The sequence below is a fragment of the Streptopelia decaocto genome, assembly GCF_964273445.1.
Source record: "Streptopelia decaocto genome assembly, chromosome: 18".
In the NCBI taxonomy this organism is placed as follows: Eukaryota; Metazoa; Chordata; class Aves; order Columbiformes; family Columbidae; genus Streptopelia; species Streptopelia decaocto.
Window position 1 is genome coordinate 1,798,531 of NC_138673.1, and position 21,132 is coordinate 1,819,662.

The 21,132-nt window shown below is 46.2% G+C and overlaps 1 protein-coding gene across 1 annotated transcript in view; it reads right to left on the minus strand.

Annotated features, from left to right (window-relative positions):
- Positions 1-21,132, minus strand: part of GALNT17 (polypeptide N-acetylgalactosaminyltransferase 17) — a 210,317-nt gene that overhangs the window by 73,911 nt on the left and 115,274 nt on the right. Inside the window, exon 6 of the mRNA XM_082068448.1 lies at positions 1,947-2,064. Coding sequence (XP_081924574.1) covers positions 1,947-2,064 — 118 coding nt within the window. The remainder of the gene's footprint in view (positions 1-1,946; positions 2,065-21,132) is intronic.

Here is a 21,132-nt window from a genome sequence, read left to right on the forward strand (position 1 = left end):
AGACACTCCAGCGCAGTAAGAGAAAATACAGTAACACAGAGAACAGCGTGTTCCCCTTGCCAGGGCCAAAGCTGCCCCGCCAGCACAACAGGAATTTGCCCGGGGCAGCAACGTGCTTAATGGACTTACTACGATTATCTGAGCATCCCGAGGATGCTTGGAATCTTGCAGCATATTAATATAACACAGCTCTTACGCACTATAAGGCCTTAGCCTTTCTAGGTTACGACAGCCCAACCTTCTCACCCACTGATTTCATTTTGTTATTCAGATTACCTGAATTTAATTTTGCCAAAATTAACTTGTGCTTTTGCCTGAAACACTGTGAGTTTTCCATGTCCATCCCATAGCCTCAGCTGGTTTATAATCCCATTTTGGTTCTTTGAGCTTTTTTGGTAATGCAAGAAGAGAATGTTCAAAAGAATGCCATGGCATTCTCAGACAGATGATAGTATTTGCATAATCAAAAGGAAAATACATATTTTCTGTACTTATTTTCATCAAAAAGTCACTGAAATAAGCAAGGAACTGCCAAATTACTTTTCCAGCTATAGCTACATAAGACACTTGCACAGAGACCAATTGTCAGAGCTCAGGAATCTTTGAATATCTACATTCTACAAGGTGGATTTCCTAAGTATTTTGGCTCTCAAAACCACCAATATTTTTAAAACCTTGACCAGAACACTCAGTATGCGAGTGGGCGAACATCTGGGTTAGAAATGCAAGTCTGGAAAGTCACTTGGGGAAGACAGTGATGATTCTTTTTCCAAAAGGATGTGTATTAAATAGCCTTTCTATAAAGTTCAGCACGTGGAAAAGAAGAGGACATATGCTCATCACTTGGTCCCTGAGACATCCACCTTATTTTTCCTGTTAGGAAGCCAATCTTGCATGAAATCCCCCAAAACCCCAGCAGGCGGGTTGAATTACTAATTGTGTGAAGACTAGTTCCACAATGATATTGTTAAATATCCCACAAACACACAAATAAGGCCGGCCACAAGAGAAGCCTGGCTGAGAGCGGCATCTCTCTAGACCCAAGAAATGCGCTTGCATGATGATGTGCAATAATTACTTCACACGCAGAAGAGCTATATGGCATCTTTAAAGCCCTTAATTTCTACTCCCTTGTTTAAGTGAGATTATTGCTCCCTGTAGCCAACAACAACAGATTTTTTAAGTTTCTCCTGATTTGCCAGCAAAGCAAATATCCTCTGGTAAATCCACAAGCTGAGCAATGATTTTTCATTTTTACAGCAGCACGGTCAATTCAATTTTCCAGTTCCAAGTCTCCAGCCTCTCCCTCTCACTTTGTTAACGTACAAGTGCTGTGCTCTAAAACGTGCCTGCAAGAATCTCCACGGACTTCGCCATCCCGAGTTCCGTCTGAACATTGAATTCATTGCTTATGAATCACTTCACTGTATGTAAACACTTGAATCACTAAGCCACATCCAATATTGTACATAGTAATCAAGCAATGTTGTCACGGTGGATTCTGTAACAACGAATGTCTGTGCGGATGCTCTAAAAATACGACTATTCACGTTTCACCTTAAAAAGCAAATTCGAAAGTCCCACCAAATTCCCTAAGACTGTTCACATCACTAAAGTGGCACTATATTTTTTCTCATATTTAAGATACCTATAATTTAGAGTAATGATGTAACAACATGCTCAGGGCCTGGATGTGTTGACAAGCCATTTCAACTCACCTTTTTGCATCAGGTCAGACCAATAAGCAACCAAGGAAGAAAAAATGCACTCACCCCTAAAAACAAGTCCTTTTCCCCCTTATAGTTAAATTCAAATGCTATAAAACTCATCAGTGCTGAGTTCCCCTGAAGCATTCTAATAGCTGTTCATGCCAACTTGTTAAAGTGTTGCTTTGGGTTCCCTAAATACTGTTCAGATGCAATTTTTCTCACAAACGTGTCACAAACCTTGATGCCGAGCTCTATGTTCTCCCCTCCGTACACGTCCATCCCGGGATCGAGAAGCCCAATTTCTCCAAAGAACTTTCTGTGCACAACGAACGAGCAACCGATCATCGCCGGCGTCCTGGACAAAAAGAAAACCAACAGAAATGCGCAATTATTGACATTTTCCAATGTTTAATGGACTGAGGGCTCATCGCTGTGAAGTTACCTCAGAGACTTTGCAGCAATGAGCGAGTTCTGTGCCTTTGAAGATATTCTTTACCACTGCAATGACATTGTCTAAAATGTAAATTCATTTCACTGTGTGGACTGGAGAAAGAGTTCGCCTGGGATTAAATGACTTCAAAGCCTTCAGGTCTTGGCTTGGTGCATCTATGGGCACAAATTCTTGGGGTTTCAATTCCCCATTTGTGAAGGAAATACAATAAAGGCGTTTCCTTTCTCTTATTTTCCCCTAGTATGTAACAGAGGAGACTTCAAGCCGGACAGCAGTTTTTATGATGCCTTGTGAAACGAGGTTTCAGATTGGGATGATGACAAACGAGTCGTTATCAACTACCAACAATGAGGTAAATCGCACACTTGAAAAAGCAAATTCTGTAAAAACTCAACCGCTTGCAGAAACATCGGCCCAGTTCCACCAGCATCAACAGGGCTCCGGGTTAGAGATTAAGTCCCGTTCATCCTGTGCCCTGGAGCTAAGAGCAGCTCAGCTGCACCTCCGCGGGGCTGCCACCAACAGCGTCCGCTCAGGGAAATAACCGGGAAAAATGAGAGCGGTACTAACAACACTGACAACAACAGAATAGCAGAAAAACTGAGCGGAAACTTAGTGTCAAGGGTAAATTTATAATAACCGGGCAATTTCAAGGATGTAATAGCTGGCTGGGTTTGCTAATGACCCCGGCTGCCATGGGCACACGCACCTCCCCTCCCCCCTTCCCCAGCTGGACCAGATCTCCATCTGATGTGAGCATGCTGCTCTGGTTCTCACAACCTGAGATCATGTTTGGGGGTATTTTTTGAGTGATTAAACACTTGTGACCCCTCTCTATAAAATTACACTTTGCCACAGAGCATGGCACTGGAAAAAAACGTATCATTATGCTCTTGCTGCTTGGGGATACACGAATCTGTTGCGGTTATGGTATGTGGAAAGTTTACCCCCTGGGATATTTTCTGTACTAAAATAGAAATATAAAAACTGTTCTTCCCTTTAACTTGCCTTGATTTGAATCCATGCTGTAAAGAAAAAACAAACAAACAAGGATCCGCTTAGAGGGATCAGCACAGAGGAGACAACGCAGCTCCTCACCTGGGCCTAGAGGACGCCGGGGAAGCCTTGCAGGGTGTAACACCAGCGGCAGCCTGTGAACCTGGAGATCTCATCACACTGGTGAGAGGTGGAAATTCTCCAGAGGGAAACTGGCCTTGAGGTAGAAACGGGGTAACAGGACCATGTATTTGCATGCAGTTTGGGCTCCCAGTTCAAGAAGGACAAGGAATTACTGGAGAGAGTCCAGCGGAGGGGTCTGGAGCATCTTTGTGATGAGGAGACACTGAGAGAGCTGGGGCTGTTGAGCTGGAGAAGAGAAGCTGAGAGGGATCTGATCAATGGGATCAGTAGCTCAGGGTGGGTGTCAGAGGATGGACCAGACTCTGTTCAGTGGTGCCCAACGCCAGGGTGAGGGGCAACGGGCACAGACTGAAACACAGGAGGCTCCATGTGAACATGAGCAGAAACTTGTTTGCTGGGAGGTGCCAGAGCCTGGCCCAGGCTGCCCAGAGCGGGTGTGGAGTCTCCTTCTCTGAGACATTCAAACCGCCTGGACCCACCTGTGTGATCTGCTCTGTGACCCTGCGTGAGCAGGGCTGGGCTGGGGATCTGCAGAGCTCCTGCAACCCAGCCAGCCTGGGGTTCTGGCATTTTAGCATCAGCTGCAAAGTCCTGGCTCAAAGCACATTTCATCATCCGCGTTGTCGAGTGTGTTCAAGGCTGAACTAACCAGTCACGGCTCAAAGAGGAGGAAAACACCCTCGAATATAAGCCGACAGGGTGTACAGACAGCAAGGGTCAGACCCACGCTCAACCTCTCCATCCACACCACACGAAACAGTCGTATTGGCCAGAAGAACATCTGGGGTCCCTGAGACACCCCGGGCTCAGCTCCACCAACAGCGGCCAAACGAACCCTTGTGAAACCCCGAGCTCCTGGGATGACGAGTTCTAGCCACCTAAGTATTATTATTTATAGACATTTTAGTACTTCAAATAGACTGGTAGAAGAGCTGAACAGTGCTGCCATATTAAATTAGTTACAAATTGAATCCATCAGTGGGTTTTTTCAATAGATTTCTTCCCTGACAGCCAGCTCGGCCTTCCTTCCAATAAGCACTATAATGTTTCATGCTTTGCTGCCACTCTAGTACTTAAGATTTCAATTCTCTTGCTTTATTTGTAGCAAGTTAACTGCCATTAGCAGAAACAATTCTTTCTGAAATGATAACCACATTACAGATGCCAAATCTAATAGCTCCATTATCCCAGATTACCTCCTGGAATTAAATAGAAGGGTAAGTTGTTGTGGTTTTATGTGGAGCGTGAACAAGCCAGTTCATCTGCTCCACTGGGAATAGGTGTGGGGGAACACGGGAACCTCCGACTTCACTCAGAACCTGCTGGTTCTGTGAAAGGCACTCAAGAGATCACTTAAAGCCAGGTGAGAGTTTCAGACAAACAGAACTGCGTTTCTGGCCCAATAGTTTGGGTGACTGGGAACTCCCCACCAGATAAACAAGAGTTTCTGAACTGGAAGCCGCACACGGTAGCTGTACCCCAATAAAGCTTTTTTCATTATTATTTTGCAACATGACTTTATAGACCGCAGAGTCAACAATCCCCTCCAAAACGCCCTTGGAAACAGCCTGATTGGGATGTTGGAATGATCCAATTTTCCTCTGTTTTCCACATACAGCACTGTGAAGCCTGAAAAGCAGCGCAAGGTCCCGTGTCCCTCGGGCAATACAAATTAAGTGCTGCTTTATTCTTTGTAACAATGCCTCCATATTAAATAAATGAGGAACCAAGCGGCGTTCAACCATTTAAATAAAAACACCATTTGATTTTGTAGTAAATCCTTCAAAAAGGTGGACGTTTACAATAATAGATCGTCCATCCAGAATGAAATAACGGCCTGCAGACAAAGAGCTGATAAAGCCTCTTGTTCCTGTAGCCCTTAATTAAAAGCATTAACATAGCTTGTTTTTAAAAATCACGCAGCTCAGTTCAGCTAAATGCACTTTTATTTGTCCCAATAGCTATTCTTTCTTTAATGAGAAAAAGGTAGAATTTGGCAGAAAAGGATGAACGAGATGTTTAGCGGGGCTACTGGTTTTGTATCCAGAAATGCACAGCTTTAGTTCCTTACTATTATTTCAGTTGGCTCCTCTATACAATAAGTGACGAAAGGTCGAGGAGAGCAGCTTTTATGAAATATCCTCTGCATGAATCTCTAAGTAAAGATGAAGAAGATACAGGGAAAAACGTTTATCCCAGTCTATTAAGTTACTTTAATGGTCTTCCTTTCTTTAGTGCACAGCTACCATCTAATGATTAAAAAGTCTCAAGTAGATTGCTTTTTCAATTCAAGGAAATTAATTTTCTTACCCAATTGGATTTTGCTTCCAATTTTACACTAAAGCACAAGTTATAAAATATGTAGAAAAAAGATATTAAAAAAATAATTAGCAGTCATGTCGCTGAGCAGCAAAAGGCTGAGAATAAACTTTAAGAACTGGGCTGTCCAGTTTCCATTAAACTGCTGCTGTCTTTAATAAACTTCAATCACGGCGTTGCCCTACCTTCAGCATCACATTCCCACCGCTTTAGGAGACACAGCACATTTAGCAACACCTGGAATGGTCCTTTACCTGCCCGGAAAGGTGTTATTTGTCCCTCTCCCAAATTTGTCATTCCTAACTCAACATACCAAACTCAAACGTCTTGTTTTCCATTCTGAGCTTTCAGACTTGTCCAAAACACGCACAATTTCCCACTTTTGCTGCCCGTCTGTGTTACAGCTGGGAGGGTCACTGGTGGGAGCCGGCGGCTCAGCAGGGAACGCTGTGAGACTCTGAGATTTACATTTATCAAACTCGTAATATGTAGAAAATTATCAAACTGCGTCAAATTAAACCTGTAGATTTAAGTAATGTCCTGCCAATGGTTTCCCTGACTATGCCAAGGTAAGGGAGAACATCATTTCTTAGGTTTAGTGCTCGATTTAGGTTATGGTTGGACTCAATGATCCTAAGGGTCTCTTCCAACCAAAATGATTATATGATCTTTATTTTTAAGTGGCATATTGTCATAAAACACTTGATTTTCTCTTGGCCAGAGATGAAATTAAAGGCCCAATTTGCAAACAGAAACAACTGTCAGTGTCATCACCTCCGTGCTTCTGCACTTGTGGCACAGTGAGCATAATGCAGAATAAACGAAGACCGGGATAAACACAGGTTTATAGCGAGAGAAATTAAACACAATTATGTGGTATTATGGATCGTCCCCTCTGGTCAGAGCTCCAAGAGAGGCCTCCAGAGACCGTGCAAAGCCCTTTGCTCTGCTGGCAATAACCGTGAGTGGAGCATCTCCCGTGTGAGGAAAGGCTGAGGGAGCTGGGGCTCTGGAGCTGGACAAGAGGAGACTGAGGGGGGACTCATTCATGGTGATCAGTATGGAAAGGGGGAGTGTCAGGAGGATGGAGCCAGGCTCTTCTGGGTGACAAACAGTGACAGGACAAGGGGCAATGGGTGCAAACTGGAACACAGGAGGTTCCACTGAAAGATGAGAATGAGGTGAGGATGGCAGAGCCTGGCCCAGGCTGCCCAGGGAGGTTGTGGAGTCTCCTTCTGTGCAGACATTCCAACCCGCCTGGACACCTTCCTGTGTAACCTCATCTGGGTGTTCCTGCTCCATGGGGGGATTGCACTGGATGAGCTTTCCAGGTCCCTTCCCATCCCTGACATTCTGGGTCTCTGTGATTCTGTGTCCTTGGGGCTCAGGGACTGCTCGGCCTCATGAGGGGACTCCAGGATGGAGCCTCCTGTCCCAAGTGCCTCCCCAGCCAGTCCAGCGCAGTGCAGCCCAGGCACTGGTCCCAGTGTGACCACAGCAGGACGGCTCTGGGATGGCGCAGGGCTCCAAGTGACACCCCGGGCCTGCGCTGTCCTGGGCAACCTGCTGTTGGTGTCGCTGCAAAACCTCTGCTCCCTCGGGTTTTGAGGGCAGAGGAAAGGAACCAAATGAATTAAACATTTGGAAAACAAGCCCCTTTTTCAATTGCACTTGGCTTGGGGGCCACGTGCAGCCCTGGGGACTGTCCTGCTGAGCCTGACCTGCCGGGAACTGGGGCCATCAGAGTGGCTGTGACAGGGAGGTTCAGGCAGAGCCCAAAGCTGGAAGCAACCTCATTTTCCTCTAAAATGAGATGATACCAGGGCACGACAGCTCTCTGTGCAGGGCAAATGGCAGGGCCAGGCAGAGCAAAGCAGAGGACTAAAGGCAATTCTGGCTCACCCCACCACCGCACTTCGCGTCCCTGTCCTCAGAGAGGATTCGGTCACATCCAGGAGGCAGCACTGAGGATGAGGATGCTGATGAGGCAGCACCATCCTCCCCTTCAGGAACTCAACTGCAATGGTGCCCGTCTCACCCCTCCATCCCATCCCAGCTGCTCCCACAAGCAAGCACACGAGGCAGACACAGCCTGGATGCATGCTGTGGGGCAGTTATTTGCTCTCAAAATAAACTTCAGCTCATTAATTTAAGAAGTCTGCAGTAATGGAGGAGTGTTTGAGCACCAGGGCGGCCGCGGGAGGTGGTTAACAGCAGTGCCAGGGCAAGGGGCTGATGGCAGCATCCCAAAAACTAATGTCACACAAGCAGCACATCTCCAAAGGAGAAATACGTATTGCTGCTGCCTCCTCCAGCGGGGCATCTCCATGCAGACGTGGTGCTCTCAGCTCCCCTTCGCTGCCTGCATAATGGCCTGGGCAGATCAAAGCTGCATGTCTTTCATGAGAATGTAATAAAATTTCTAGGAAGGAATGGCATTTTAGCCCACAGCAGTGTACCTTGCCTAATATCATCCCCAGGATGGCATCTAACAATAGTTGTTTCTTGAATAATTCTCGCTTCCCTGCCCCAGTGACCTTGGTTAATTGTCTGTTTCAAATTGGTTTATTTTCCTGCTGTTGCTAAGTACTAGAGAACCTGCGAAACAAATTAAAAAGAAGAGATACCACATAAAAGATATGCTAGATTGAATGCCTTTTCTGAATTTACTGGAGATTAATACGACTTAAACTATTAATGGCACAGAAGCTGTGAAAACCATGTATTTTTTAAAATACCTATTATATCTACCCATGCCTGTGACCTTGCTCGAGATGGATTTGACTTTGTCGCTGTTGGATGCCTGCTCCGATTTCCACGTCGAGAAGAGGCTCACTCTGGGACCTCGGGCAAAGCATTTAACTTCTTTGTACCTCTGTTTCCTCGTCTGTCAGACGGGTATAATACCTAAAAGCTCTTGAGGAAAAGCTTTTATAAATCACTTTAGTGATTTCCCCATTGGCGCTGCTGAATTACCTACCAATATTGTTATGTGTGCCAGACCCCCCCAGTTTAAGTCATCTACAGTACGAAAAGCACTAGTAGCTAATAAACTTATAAGCGAGACACTGTGCACACAATTTGCTATTTCTAGCCTTGCTTTAAGCCATCGGCAGCAATGAAAACTGTGCAGATACCCTCATGGTGCTAAGACAGAGCGTCCGAGCCTCACGCAGATTTCCATCTACACATCCGAGCTTCAGGACTGCAACCCAATCATAACATTTCCCCTCCAGCATAAAAACTGCTGGCATAGTCATTGCCTAAAAGCATTTTCCGTCCTTATTTAGTTTAGAAAACCCCAGAATGTCCCAGCACTAAAACTCACCGGATGAGCACCCACCTCCACAGTCCCATTTTCTTGGGCGCTTCCAGCAGAGGTTTTTGTGCAGACGTGTGCTGTTTGAGGCCATCAAGATGCTTGTGTGCAGGCAGTAATAGCCCCCAACTCCATGTATTTTGTCAGCTGAAGTAAAACTCCAGCCCCAAAGGTCTCCATTACATCCATTTCCACAGCCACTTGGAAGCAAAAGACGCTTGGCCCAGATGCCAACTGCCCCAGCGCCTCCCACAGCCACCTTGTTGGGACCTCAGCGAACTACACCAACCTTGAGAAACCCTTCCAGACCTGGATGGGAGTGAGCCTTGTGGGAATTCACACACACAAAGGCGTTTTGGGCTTTTCTCCATCATTTGCCCGGGTGATGGCGGCAGCGCGAGGTGTCGGTCCCGCTCGCTGTGCGTGCTCGGGGAGCAACCGCAGCGCCTGAGTCTGAAAAACCATAACTCAGAGCGCAAGACTTGAAGGAGTCACCTTGGAGAAAGTAAATTTGATAATTACCCTTCCAATGTGACTCAGTCTCTGTTCAGGAATGGTTTTGAGGAAACAGTTGCAATTACAGGATTGTCCCTTGGGATACACTTAAAGGATGGCTCTTCGTTTCAGCTGATTTAATGGCAGTTGCAGAGCTATTCCTGGAGGCAGCGCAGAGATGGGAACGCAGCGCGGGGAACCCACCCTTCCTGCAGGGATGAGCCCGGGGAAAGAGGCTCCTTCCCCACGACCGCACGTTCGCAAACGAGGTTTGACCCTTCATGGTGTCCCGTTTATTCACAAAGAATTGCGGGAAATAACCATGATCACTCACGGCGATTTATTAGGGACAGTCCTATAAGAGATGCGACACAGATTTAGAGGCTGAGATAAAGCAGAGCATGATTTCCATATATGCACTGGCTCGCATTGGAAACTGCTGAAAAATGCATTAAAAAAAGCAAGAAAAATACTTTCCCTGGCTGGAAAGCTATTGCACAGAGACAGAATACAACGGGGAACACAGATTAGCATGGATGAAGAGTCAGAATGGCACAGTATTTAGTTAACCTGGTTGTACCTTTCCTATGTGACTGGTCCCCTAAAGGTCTTACACTCCAAGCAGATCTGGAAATTGCTGTTACATTTGACTCGCACAGAAATTATCCAGCCGCGGTACGTCTTGTAATCAAACCCAGGCGCTAAGCCACAAAGCCTTGTCTCCGCAAGGAAAATAGATGTTTTCTTACATCTCATTAGTTAAAACACGTTAACCAACATGAGGTAAAATTCCAGCACAACAAAGCGGTTTGCAATTTTAATCTGAGCTGAGGGTGAGAGAAAATCCGAGTCTCTTCTTCTGGATGTCTCACCACCCAGGAAAGCTGCTGTTAAGATGGGTGGGTAAGGACAGCACGTGCCTTTACAGATTAATCAACAGAAGGTCACGGTCTCTTCCTACTATTGACTATCAGTCGCCTCTTCAACGCAAATGGCAACAACCCTCCTGAACAGCTTATTCAGGGGTTTTCAATCTCACGTGAACTTTTCATTAAAAGGGTAGTGTTTGTCTATGCAAATCAGGCCTATTTACTGCACGGTAGAGACGCAGAACTCGCTCCCCAGGGCAACGTCAGGGACTGGCTTCAAAGTTCGCCCAGAAGTAGTTTAAAACCTCATTTCTGCTAATTGGCAGCAACTGAAATCCGGCTCATTGGGCAGCTCAAAGCAGAACGGGTGACGGCTTCACCAGTCCTCCCAGACACCTGGATTTAACACCACTGCTGGGCAGCCAACACCTCTAAACCATTTCCCAGTTCCTCGAGCAGACAATGTTTTTATATAGTACTAGATTTAACAAGTAGACAATGCTTTTAGCTAGTCTTACATTTAAAGTGTAGCATTTGTCCCACTTCAAAAACCCCACTGACACCAGAGCAGGTAAACGCTGGGATTTCACCTCAACAAAGGGGAAGATTTCTTGTACTTTATTTCCTCTAACACATGATCTTTTGGCACTTCTGACCCCTGACTTGTAACAAAACGTATCCTTAGAAACACATAGGACAGAGAGCAGGGTTTGGATGTCCCAGACAGCACTTGCTCATCTCATCTGACATCTAATCCTAACCCCACTGGCTTTCAAATGGGAGCATCTAATTCCTTATGGACAAATTAGACATGGATTATGGCAAACCTGCGGTGGGGACATTTTGGTAGCAGCCCTGGGTCTCTGACATCCCAATTTCCACAGCCCCCAGCCCCGGTGGGTTCGGTCCCAAATCGCTTCTGCAGGAATCGCTTCATCAGGAACACGGCCCTTCCCTTGCTATCAGTAATTAATGCAAGGTAACTGTAACTTCATCTCCTTCCACTGTTGCTAGATTGCTAATTAAATGATAATTACTTTTAGATGTAATATATATAACTAACAGGCATTTTACAGGAACATGTTATTTACTTCTCTTTTTCTAAGATGAATATATTTTTCTCAAGGGCAGCAAAGTGTCTGACTTTCAGTCATGTTCTTCCTCTCCACCTAATGCAAAAATCACAACAAACTAATTTCAGTGGTAAACAACCTTCTCTTTGTGCAGACACAACTCTGAGCCCAACACAGCAATGACCCAGCTAAAGTGCCGAGTTGGAGCTGAAGGATCAAGATGCAAACCAGCAGATCCCTCACTCTGATCCACGGTGCTAAAGAGCCCTCGGTGCCCAAAAGGGGACTTGGGCAGCGTGTTGTGCCCTAGAACAGGAAAAACAGTGTTCCCACTTAATTCGCTGGGGTCCCACGTCTCAGTGAGCACTTCCCAGGGGCTCCATTCTCAGCTTCTCTTCTGTGGAATGATCCCAGTACAGAACCCCAGAACCCCAGAACCCCAGGCTGGCTGGGTTGCAGGAGCTCTGCAGATCCCCAGCCCAGCCCTGCTCACACAGGGTCACAGAGCAGATCACACAGGTGGGTCCAGGCGGTTTGAATGTCTCACAGAAGGAGACTCCACACCCGCTCTGGGCAGCCTGGGCCAGGCTCTGGCACCTCCCAGCAAACAAGTTTCTGCTCATGTTCACATGGAGCCTCCTGTGTTTCAGTCTGTGCCCGTTGCCCCTCACCCTGGCGTTGGGCACCACTGAACAGAGTCTGGTCCATCCTCTGACACCCACCCTGAGCTATTGATCCCATTGATCAGATCCCTCTCAGCTTCTCTTCTCCAGCTCAACAGCCCCAGCTCTCTGTGTCTCCTCATCACAAAGATGCTCCAGACCCCTCAGCATCTCTGTGTCCCTCCGCTGGACTCTCTCCAGTAATTCCTTGTCCTTCTTGAACTGGGAAGCCCAGAACTGGGCCCAGAACTCCAGATGTGGCCTCCCCAGGGCAGAGCAGAGTGGGAGGAACAACCTCCCTGACCTGCTGGTAACACTCTTCCTCACATACCGCAGGTACCATTGGCCTTCTTGGCCACAGGGGCACATTGTTGGCTCATGGTCATCCTGCTGTTGATCACAGCTGCTTCCTTCCAAAAACCCAAAATCCCGGCTGGAGAAGGTTGTGCCGCCACCCTGCCCATCACAAAATGCGCCCATCTGTGCTTACACACATCTGTGTGCATCAGTCCAGGTTTGGGAGGCCAATACCACGCGGTGGCTCAGTCCCATCCCGACCCTGCGGCCCCTTTTCACCCCTTCTGGATGAAGATACGTGACACAGCACGGCAGGCAGTCATGATGCATCACCCAAACCCCGAAAGCATTTCTCCAGTGCAGCGCTTACACCAAAATACTCCTCCAGCTTCTCACCTTGCTTCAAGTGACTACCAAATGCAAAATGAAAGGAACTGCAGTATTACAGTTAAATTGACTTTTCAAAGGTGGTGATAATATGAACATAGGTTCTGAGGGCCATGCATGTGAACATCACTCTAGAACAAACCTGGTCTGCCAAACCCCAGAAATCACAAGTGAAACCTCCCTTAGTGAACCGCTGCCTATAACAAAGATGCTGCAAACCAAAATCATGCACCTGGGGACAAACACACACATGAAACTGTGCGTTGTCACAAAGCAGAGTTAAAAAAGTAATTCCCTTGACAAGCAGGAACAGAGCACAAGTCCCTGTCAGCTCAGCCGGCTCCTAAGAAACAACATGAGTAAAAGAGCCGTGAAATATTAATGCCGTCGTGACAACGAGCTGTGCTGTGAATGCAACACCTCCTCCACGGGATGGTTATTTTGCACTGTCACTTTTGAACCTACCATGGAACCACAACCCACTGACCGGTCCTGGTTTCCTTCCAACACTCAGAAGTACAAACAAAACCTAAATTCCTCCTAAATACTAAATTCAAGGTACTATCGGAAATACATGTTGGCTGATGACTGAGCTCCTTGTTATTAGTTTTGTACAGCCCTATGTTGTTTCCTGATATGTCACTGTAATGGACGTTGAAGTTAAAGATTCAGCAGACTGAAGTTTTGGGGAATTTCACCGATATTTCTGCAGCCAGAATTTAGGTGAACATGTTTACACTAACAATAGGCTGGTACTAAGAATAGGGACATGAGTAATAGTTATTGACAGATGGAGCAGTTTCAGTTTGTGGGTAAATGAGAGTGCACTGAAATAGCCCTGTAAGCAGCTCCAAGAAGCTGAGTAATGCATTTATTTTGACAACTACCTGATCCGAGCCGATTCGCAGGGAGGGCAGCTCTCAGGTTTATCTTACCCTTCACGCATCCACAGCGCAGCAGCACAATTCCTGAGAAATATAACAGATACAATTTGTGCCTCCAGCGTTTAATAGTAAATGTCATTCGCATTTCTCAGGGTTTGGGGTTTAGTTTATTTTCAACACGGAGCGAAGCAGACAGAAAAGAAAAATGGATACGGGAAGGACGGTATCAAAATGTAAAAGCAAACTTGGTAAAGATGATTGCCCGGTATGGAAACTCAGGGGTAGAGAGGCTGTTTTAGATTCTCCTCCACCTGGATTAGAGCAGATCTACCCAGCCACCACTCCATGTCCCAATATTTGCAAAAGGATTTAACCAAATTGCCTTTTTAAGCGTCAGACAACTTAGGACCAACAGTTTCAAAAGAAGAAATCACATCCCATCCTGGGTACATTTATCACACCAAAAGACCGAAGAAAATTTTAAGGCTCTGTCCATTTCCCCCATGGACGCACTAATTTTCTAAAGGGAGAACTTGGATTCAAGACCCTCTTGAAGTTGCTGGCCAAACTCTCAGCAAGCTCCTTGGTGGCAAGAGTTCACCTTCAGTGTTTAGTAAAAGAAAACACCACCACAACATTTGAATTACAGGTTGCTGATGTAAGCAACCACTGTCCATCATCAGCCAGACTGCGGTCCTGGCACCTGATAACTAGGTGGCCGTGCCAGTCGCAGTGGATGGGCCGAGCACGTGTAGGGGCAGCATCAAACCAAACTGGACCTGATGAAGAGCCAGGATTTCACTTATACACTTAACCATGACAGGAGCTCGTTTGAAGTCAGTATCTCCAGGGAGAAAAGGAAATGCAGAAAATAAGTCCTTTTTCCCCTTCAAGCTGACATCCCAACCACCACTCCATGTCCCAATATTTGCAAAAGGATTTAACCAAACTGCCTCATTCACAGTCAAACTGGAGAAGTCAGCACTAATGCTCATTTAGCCACATCTACAGGTGCTTTCTCACACTTCACAACCAATCTGGCCACCGTGTTCTCAGGACCAAAAAGGAGAAGGTCAAGGGAAGGCTGGACCCAGGCAGGGGGATGTGAGGGGTTTGGGTCTCTCAGCTCTGCAATGCGGTTTTGTAGCTTTATGCATAAAAATGCAGCTGGGAGCAGAGAGGGAGCTGCTCCCATTTTCCAGAGAAAGGTGACATTTTACACAAGGGATGAAAGCTTTGCCATTCATGTTTTGCTAACGAAGCGTTTGTCCCACGTTTTTGGCCAAGAGGCTGACTCTTTTATTAGTGTTTGGCCTAAAAGTGAAGCAGCATCAGACTCCTTGAGGGCAGGATCTGCAGTTTGCCCTGGCAGCCCTCCAACATACTGCAGCTTTTAAACAAATCAGACATCGTGATTGAATCCACAGCCTGGAAAAACCTGGAGGGAGTGGATGTGGGTGTCTGAACTGCTGGAAAAGAAGTCGGAATAGTGGGGAAACCTTTATCAGTGGATCATCTGCAGAGTCCTGCAAATCCAAAGACTGTTGAACAAACCAAGAGCTGCAATGAGTTCGTACCTTTAAGGACACGCTCTGTGCCTTCTAAACCAAACCGCCTTCTGATTCTTGGACAAACAAGTATTAATTTAAATTGCGTTTTTCAAGTGGCTTTGCAAAGGCTTCTTGCTCATGCAAAATTAACAGGAGGAAGGAAAGACCAAAAATAAAGGCATACTCTAGGCATCACTGACAGTTTTACCACATGAAATAACAATTATAGCCTCTCTTTCTACAAAGAGCTGCATGCCAGAAGAGCCAAAAGCACTTTCACTCCACTTTTGCCTTTAATTGGAAAAAATGTGTTGATTTTAACAGCCTAAGGACAGACCACAGGATAGCAAGGGAGGCAAGGAAGGTTCTAAGCTCGTTTGCCAGGGCAGGAAGAGGCTGTTTGTAACAGGAGTCAATCAGAAATGGGGAGTGAGGAGCAAAACCCAACTCTTCTGGAGCTGTGGGGTGAACCTGTACATGAGAACAGGAGCTGAGGGGAGACCTTCTGATCTCTGAACTGCCTGAAAGGAGCTTGGAGCCAGGGGGGTCGGGCTCTGCTCCCCAGGAACAAGCGCCAGGAGCAGAGGAAACGGCCTCAAGTTGCGCCAGGGGAGGGTGAGGTTGGATCTGGGGAACAATTTCTTCCCCAAAGGGCTGTGGGGCATTGGAACAGGCTGCCCAGGGCAGTGCTGGAGTCACCATCCCTGGAGGGGTTTAAAAAGCATTTAGATGAAGTTCTCAGGGACATGGGGCAGTGCCAGAGTCAGGCTATGGTTGGACTCAATGATCCTGAGGGTCTCTTGCAACTGAAATGATTCTGTGATTCTATGACCTACACAGGACAAGTGCTACGATGAAAAGGTTGATAATCTGCATGTGACACACAGTTCAACGTTAACGCTGTGCTGAAGAAGCTCTTTCCTGAGCTCCCACTTTCCCATCCCTGCTTTAATTGCGAGGGGTGAACCTGACATTTGAACAGGTGAGACACTCAATTGCGGATGGCGTGCTCCCGCTCAGGAATTTACTCTGAATTAAGAAAACCATTTAAGCCCACATTGATGGCTCGTGATACATTTTAGAGATTCTTGCCTAGCAATTTTCACAAAGAATAATGTTATAGAAAACAAAACACGTGTAGCATACACAGTTTAGAAATTGCTTTGTGCCTGTGGACGTGCAGCATTAACAGGGGAACCAGGGCACAGCAAAAGACTCTGGAGATAAGTTGTCCTGCTGGCAGCATCACTAACATTGGAGAAAAACAACCCGAAACTTTGCTCTCAGAAATATCTAGCCGCTAGCATTTAGAAACACTGTTTCACACATTTTGGTCTCAATCTTGCCAACAATACCTCCTTTAATAATACATTCTCAATTAAAAGATGACTGGGTGAAAGAAGCCCAGAATACGCATTTTCCACAGGATCAGTGGTTACTCCTGAGCTTCAACTCAGCGAAACCCTGAACACGTCCTTGGCACCAACCACAACAGCTTCAGGTCTCCAGGGTTACATGTTTCACTCTGATCCCGATGCAGATCCTTCGTTTGCACCGAGGCCGAACCAGCCCATTAGAATTAGCACTGCTAAAACCTGAAGGTTTGCAAAACTCCCCCCACTCCCTGATGGTTTTCAAAAGAAATGGTAAATCCACACACAGAGAATGAGAAGGATGGGTTCTCAGATATGGTTAAAGCCAAAAGCCCATTTCACTCTCCCCGTGCCTCTGCTCCATACTTGAAAACACATCGAGCGAACAGCAAGCAGATGGCTGGTTCCTGCTGGGACTGTCACAACCTTTGCCTTAATTATTCCCCTGCACAAAAATCATATTTGCATGCACAGGACACAACGGTTCTGCCCTTAAGTGGCCGCATCTGTGACTGGGGCCGTTTGATCTGGAGCTGTTCTGCAGGTCCTGTGCTGGCTGCAGAAAGCTCCAGGGCAGAGACGAGACTTCAAGTGATCTTGGAAAAGTCAAGATCAAGAAGTCAAACGGCCAAAGCGCAGGGGCTGTGCGAGCAGCTGGGGGTCCAGCTCTGCGTCTCCCAAGTGGTTTTGCTGGAATCGGGAAATGCGGATGGGGGAAACGACTCCCTCACGCCCACAGGAGCTTCCCCAAAAAATGTTTATACAAGTATTTTAGCAAAAAAGCTCATCTGGCCAACGTAGCAAATGGAAAACTCCCACGCATCGCCCACAGCAAATCAGCCCCATCACAGATATGTAGAAGGAGATCATGGACAAACCCAAGATTTAATTGCACATATCACCTCCCAGAACTGGATGAAAAATTCAGCTCTTAATTTAAACACAAAAATTGTTGCTCCTTTGCCTTTCTGAGTGCCCCGAGTGTCTCCAGAGTTGCTTTTGAACCACGCTGAGAATCAGACGCAAAAGCCAAAACTCTGCAGTGGGATTTAGAGCATCTGTGTGGTTGTTTTTACTCCCCATTAATTTAATTTGACAGAAAAGAGCAGGAAAGCTTCTGGCTCCCGTGTGGGCAAAGCAGATAAACAGCAGGAATTTTAAGGGAAGCTGAAACAAAACAGAAAGAGAAGAGGTTGGTGCACTGGCTAACGGCCTCCCAGGCTCCTTTTTCCCCCACCGTGTTCTCTGTGCCCTGCATCTTCTAATGAGACTTTTCATGCTCCCCACTTGCCTGTTTTAATCTGTTTCATTTAGGCCTTTTAATGGGTAAAATAACACAGAGTGCTCTTCCAGGAGGATCAACTCCCGTGATGGATCCCATGAAAAATCTGCAAGAGCGATTCCTTAATGAGAAAGCATTTGCGTAGCAATGGAGTCAGAACGGCACCCATTTAGCATCACAACTCTTCTCGCGGAAAAGATCTTCAAACCTCGTTTGTTTTGATTCTTTTCCTCTTTCAGCGGATACCCCTGGAACACAAGGGGCAGAGCAGCTCATTTGCTGCACCTACTCTTGGTTAATTAAGACACCTCTAAGCGACAGCTGCCGACACCGGCTGATTTACAGCCCGCGGAGCAGCAACGGGTTCGATCCCAACGTGAACATCTCTGACCTCTCAGCAGCACATGTGAGTGTTTCCAAGCCACAATACTCCTTTATTTCTTTAGCGACGTCTCAGCCAAACTGAAATGAATCCAGACTTGAAGGAGGCTTGAGGTTTAAGCTCAGTCCTGGCTTGGATGCTCAGTAGGGAAGGGACAAGGTGACTTTCTCTGGAACAGCGTGTAGTTCTGACTTGGATATATGCAAAGGAAAACAGGCGAGTCAGGCTTTCCTTTCTGCAAAGCAGAGCTCTTCAACAATAAATAACACCAGGCCTAAATCTTACCCCCTCCCTCTTCAATAAAAGGAAAATCTTGGCTGAAGAGGAGAAAGTTTTGCAATCAGCCTCAGTAGGGGAAAAGGATTTAGTCGTGATCTTCAGGATTTGGCAGAGTAGATCGGTACTAAAGCTAAGCCCTGTGTGTCTGTCCCACCCCTTCCAGAAACTCTTAAGTTTTAACTGAAGCAAGAAGATATGGAATTAATTCAAGTTCTCAGTCACACAACCATCAAACATCCACCAAAGCAACTGAACGACTCTGGATTGAGCCCGGCTGGAGTGAGATCAGAGCGTGGCCAATCAGCTATATAAGGAACACACTAATTAAACACCAGCTGCTTCACAATTTTCTATACATTTATCAGCCACTCACTTTGCAATATAAACAATTAACAAGACCCTGCTATGAGAGACAGCAAATGCTCCCCAGCTAAAAAAGGATGATGAGAAAAAGCCAATACGAACCTCCTCTCCATAAGGGACTCATCACACCGAGAGTCAGAGACCAGAACGCCTGTGGTTATACTGGGATCACCAGTGGCTTTAGGAGAAGGTTGGATCAAAAGATACATCACAAACCCCTCAATGGGCTGTTTATCAGGACAGCTGGGTTTTATTTTACCCGCTGCAATACAACCACTGTGACCGTAACTACATGCCCGTTGCTCTGCTGTTGCGCTACGTCTCCATCTCCCGCCGTCCTGAGCAAACACCTTCCCCGGGAAGGCAACAGCGAAAGGCAAGAACAAGGTGGGCTTTACAGACAGATACGGGCAACCACTTGCACAAAAACAAGATTTCAATTCAAAAAAATATTTAGTTCAACCAAAAGACTAAACTTGTATAACTTTTCAACTAAAGAAGGATACCCTTAGTTATTTTTTCAGGTATTAATCAACCCCTCTCCCCAAAAAAGATCTGCAAAGTGACATTTTTGTTTCAGGTGACAGCCTGATTTTCATTCAGCTGCACTCACGTGAAGAAATGGGCAGGTCCTTCACATTAGATAGTGATAGAAACAAAAATCCCCAACAAACAAGTCACTGAGAACTTAACACCGGGCTCAGAAAATGGTGCAGGCTTCAAAACTACCATTTAATGAGCTGCCCGGCCATTTATGGAACGCACTGTAATACAGTCCTTCAGAAAAATAAAACCAGGGGTATAAGAGTTCTTTCCATCAACCAAAGAGGATAAGAAAGGAAATGTAATATATGTCTACTAGTAAAATTTGTATAGGTAAGAATGGCACTTGTGCTGTCAGAAGATCACATCCTGCACTGCACCTCCCAGGCCCAGGAAGGGGATTTACAATTACTGGGAATATTTTATGGAATGTGGCAGCAAATTCCACAGTCTCCGCAAGGAGAAGAAGGAAAAATCGGCAGGTCAAGTGCAACAGTGTGAAGGGAACTGGAAGATTAAAAGGTTCAGTGGGGAATAGTTTACCTGCTGTTTCTTACAGAGGAGATGCTGGAAGGCAGGAGCGTACCGCAAGGAGTTACCGAAAAGAAAAGGTTATTGGAAACAGAAGTGGCGCTGGGGAGGCGCTGAGCGGAGCACAGAGAGCAGCCGAGCAGCGGGGTGTCTGCAGGGCAGCTCCAGCGGCACATTCCCAAATCAATCCAATCCCACGGCACTTGGAGCACGAGGCAGGAGGAGAAGGAGCAGCCTGGGCTGCCTGGCTCTTGCTTTCCACAGGTACCCGTCACCTGGACACTGAGCTGCATGGGGCTTTCACTACATTAAATATGATTATTCTTATAAAACTTCATGATTTAGGCAACTCATTTCCTTATCTAGTTTAAAATGTAAGGCTTCATGCAGTGGCCTTGGTGCTGCTATATACTCAATATTATGGTGAGTTATAAAAAGACAGGGAAAATGTATTTTCCAATAGTGTTTTAATGAAAAGGACCGTGCCTTCATTCTCCATGAAATGCAATGTTTCACCATAAGTCCAGCATCAAAATTTCGACCTGTGGCATTTCCAACCATCACAAGAGCTCTGTGCTGCTCCATGCACAATGGAGTTGAACACTTTCAGAATAATTCAGGTTCACTGAAAGCCCCATCCAGGGTGACGTAGAGTCAATAAATCTACCACATCTCCCGCAAACAGAGTCCAGCGTTCCCCTTGTCATCACAGCATCATGTCCAGACAAACCAGACTCCTGTCCCAGGATTAACAGAAAACATTATTCAATGTATGGGCGACTGCCAACATGAGTATATAAAGCTGCTCGCTCCAGACATTTGACCTAAAAATCACATCTGCCTTCTTAACAAATACGTACAGCACACTGCATTTATGTGACCAAAAATTTCATGCTTGCCACACTGTGCATGGAGCAGATGCTTGACAAAACTCCGGGGATATAAATAGGGCAATCATTTACTGGGGCCATATGTTGGAAGGATGTAAGATGGACTCACTTAACTGAAGAGCCTTCAAAACCCTGCAATGATCGTAATAGGACTGAACAGATCTCAAATCTAATATTCTTTGGAGCTTTTTAGTTTGGGGCATTATTCGGTAGAAACTGAAATGACCTCTGAACAGCTTTCATCTGCCCTCTCTGACGAACCTCTCCGGCGATGCTGACCAGCCACAGGCTCTGGGTCCCTGTGGAGATGGAGCTTGGCTCAACACTCCTGACA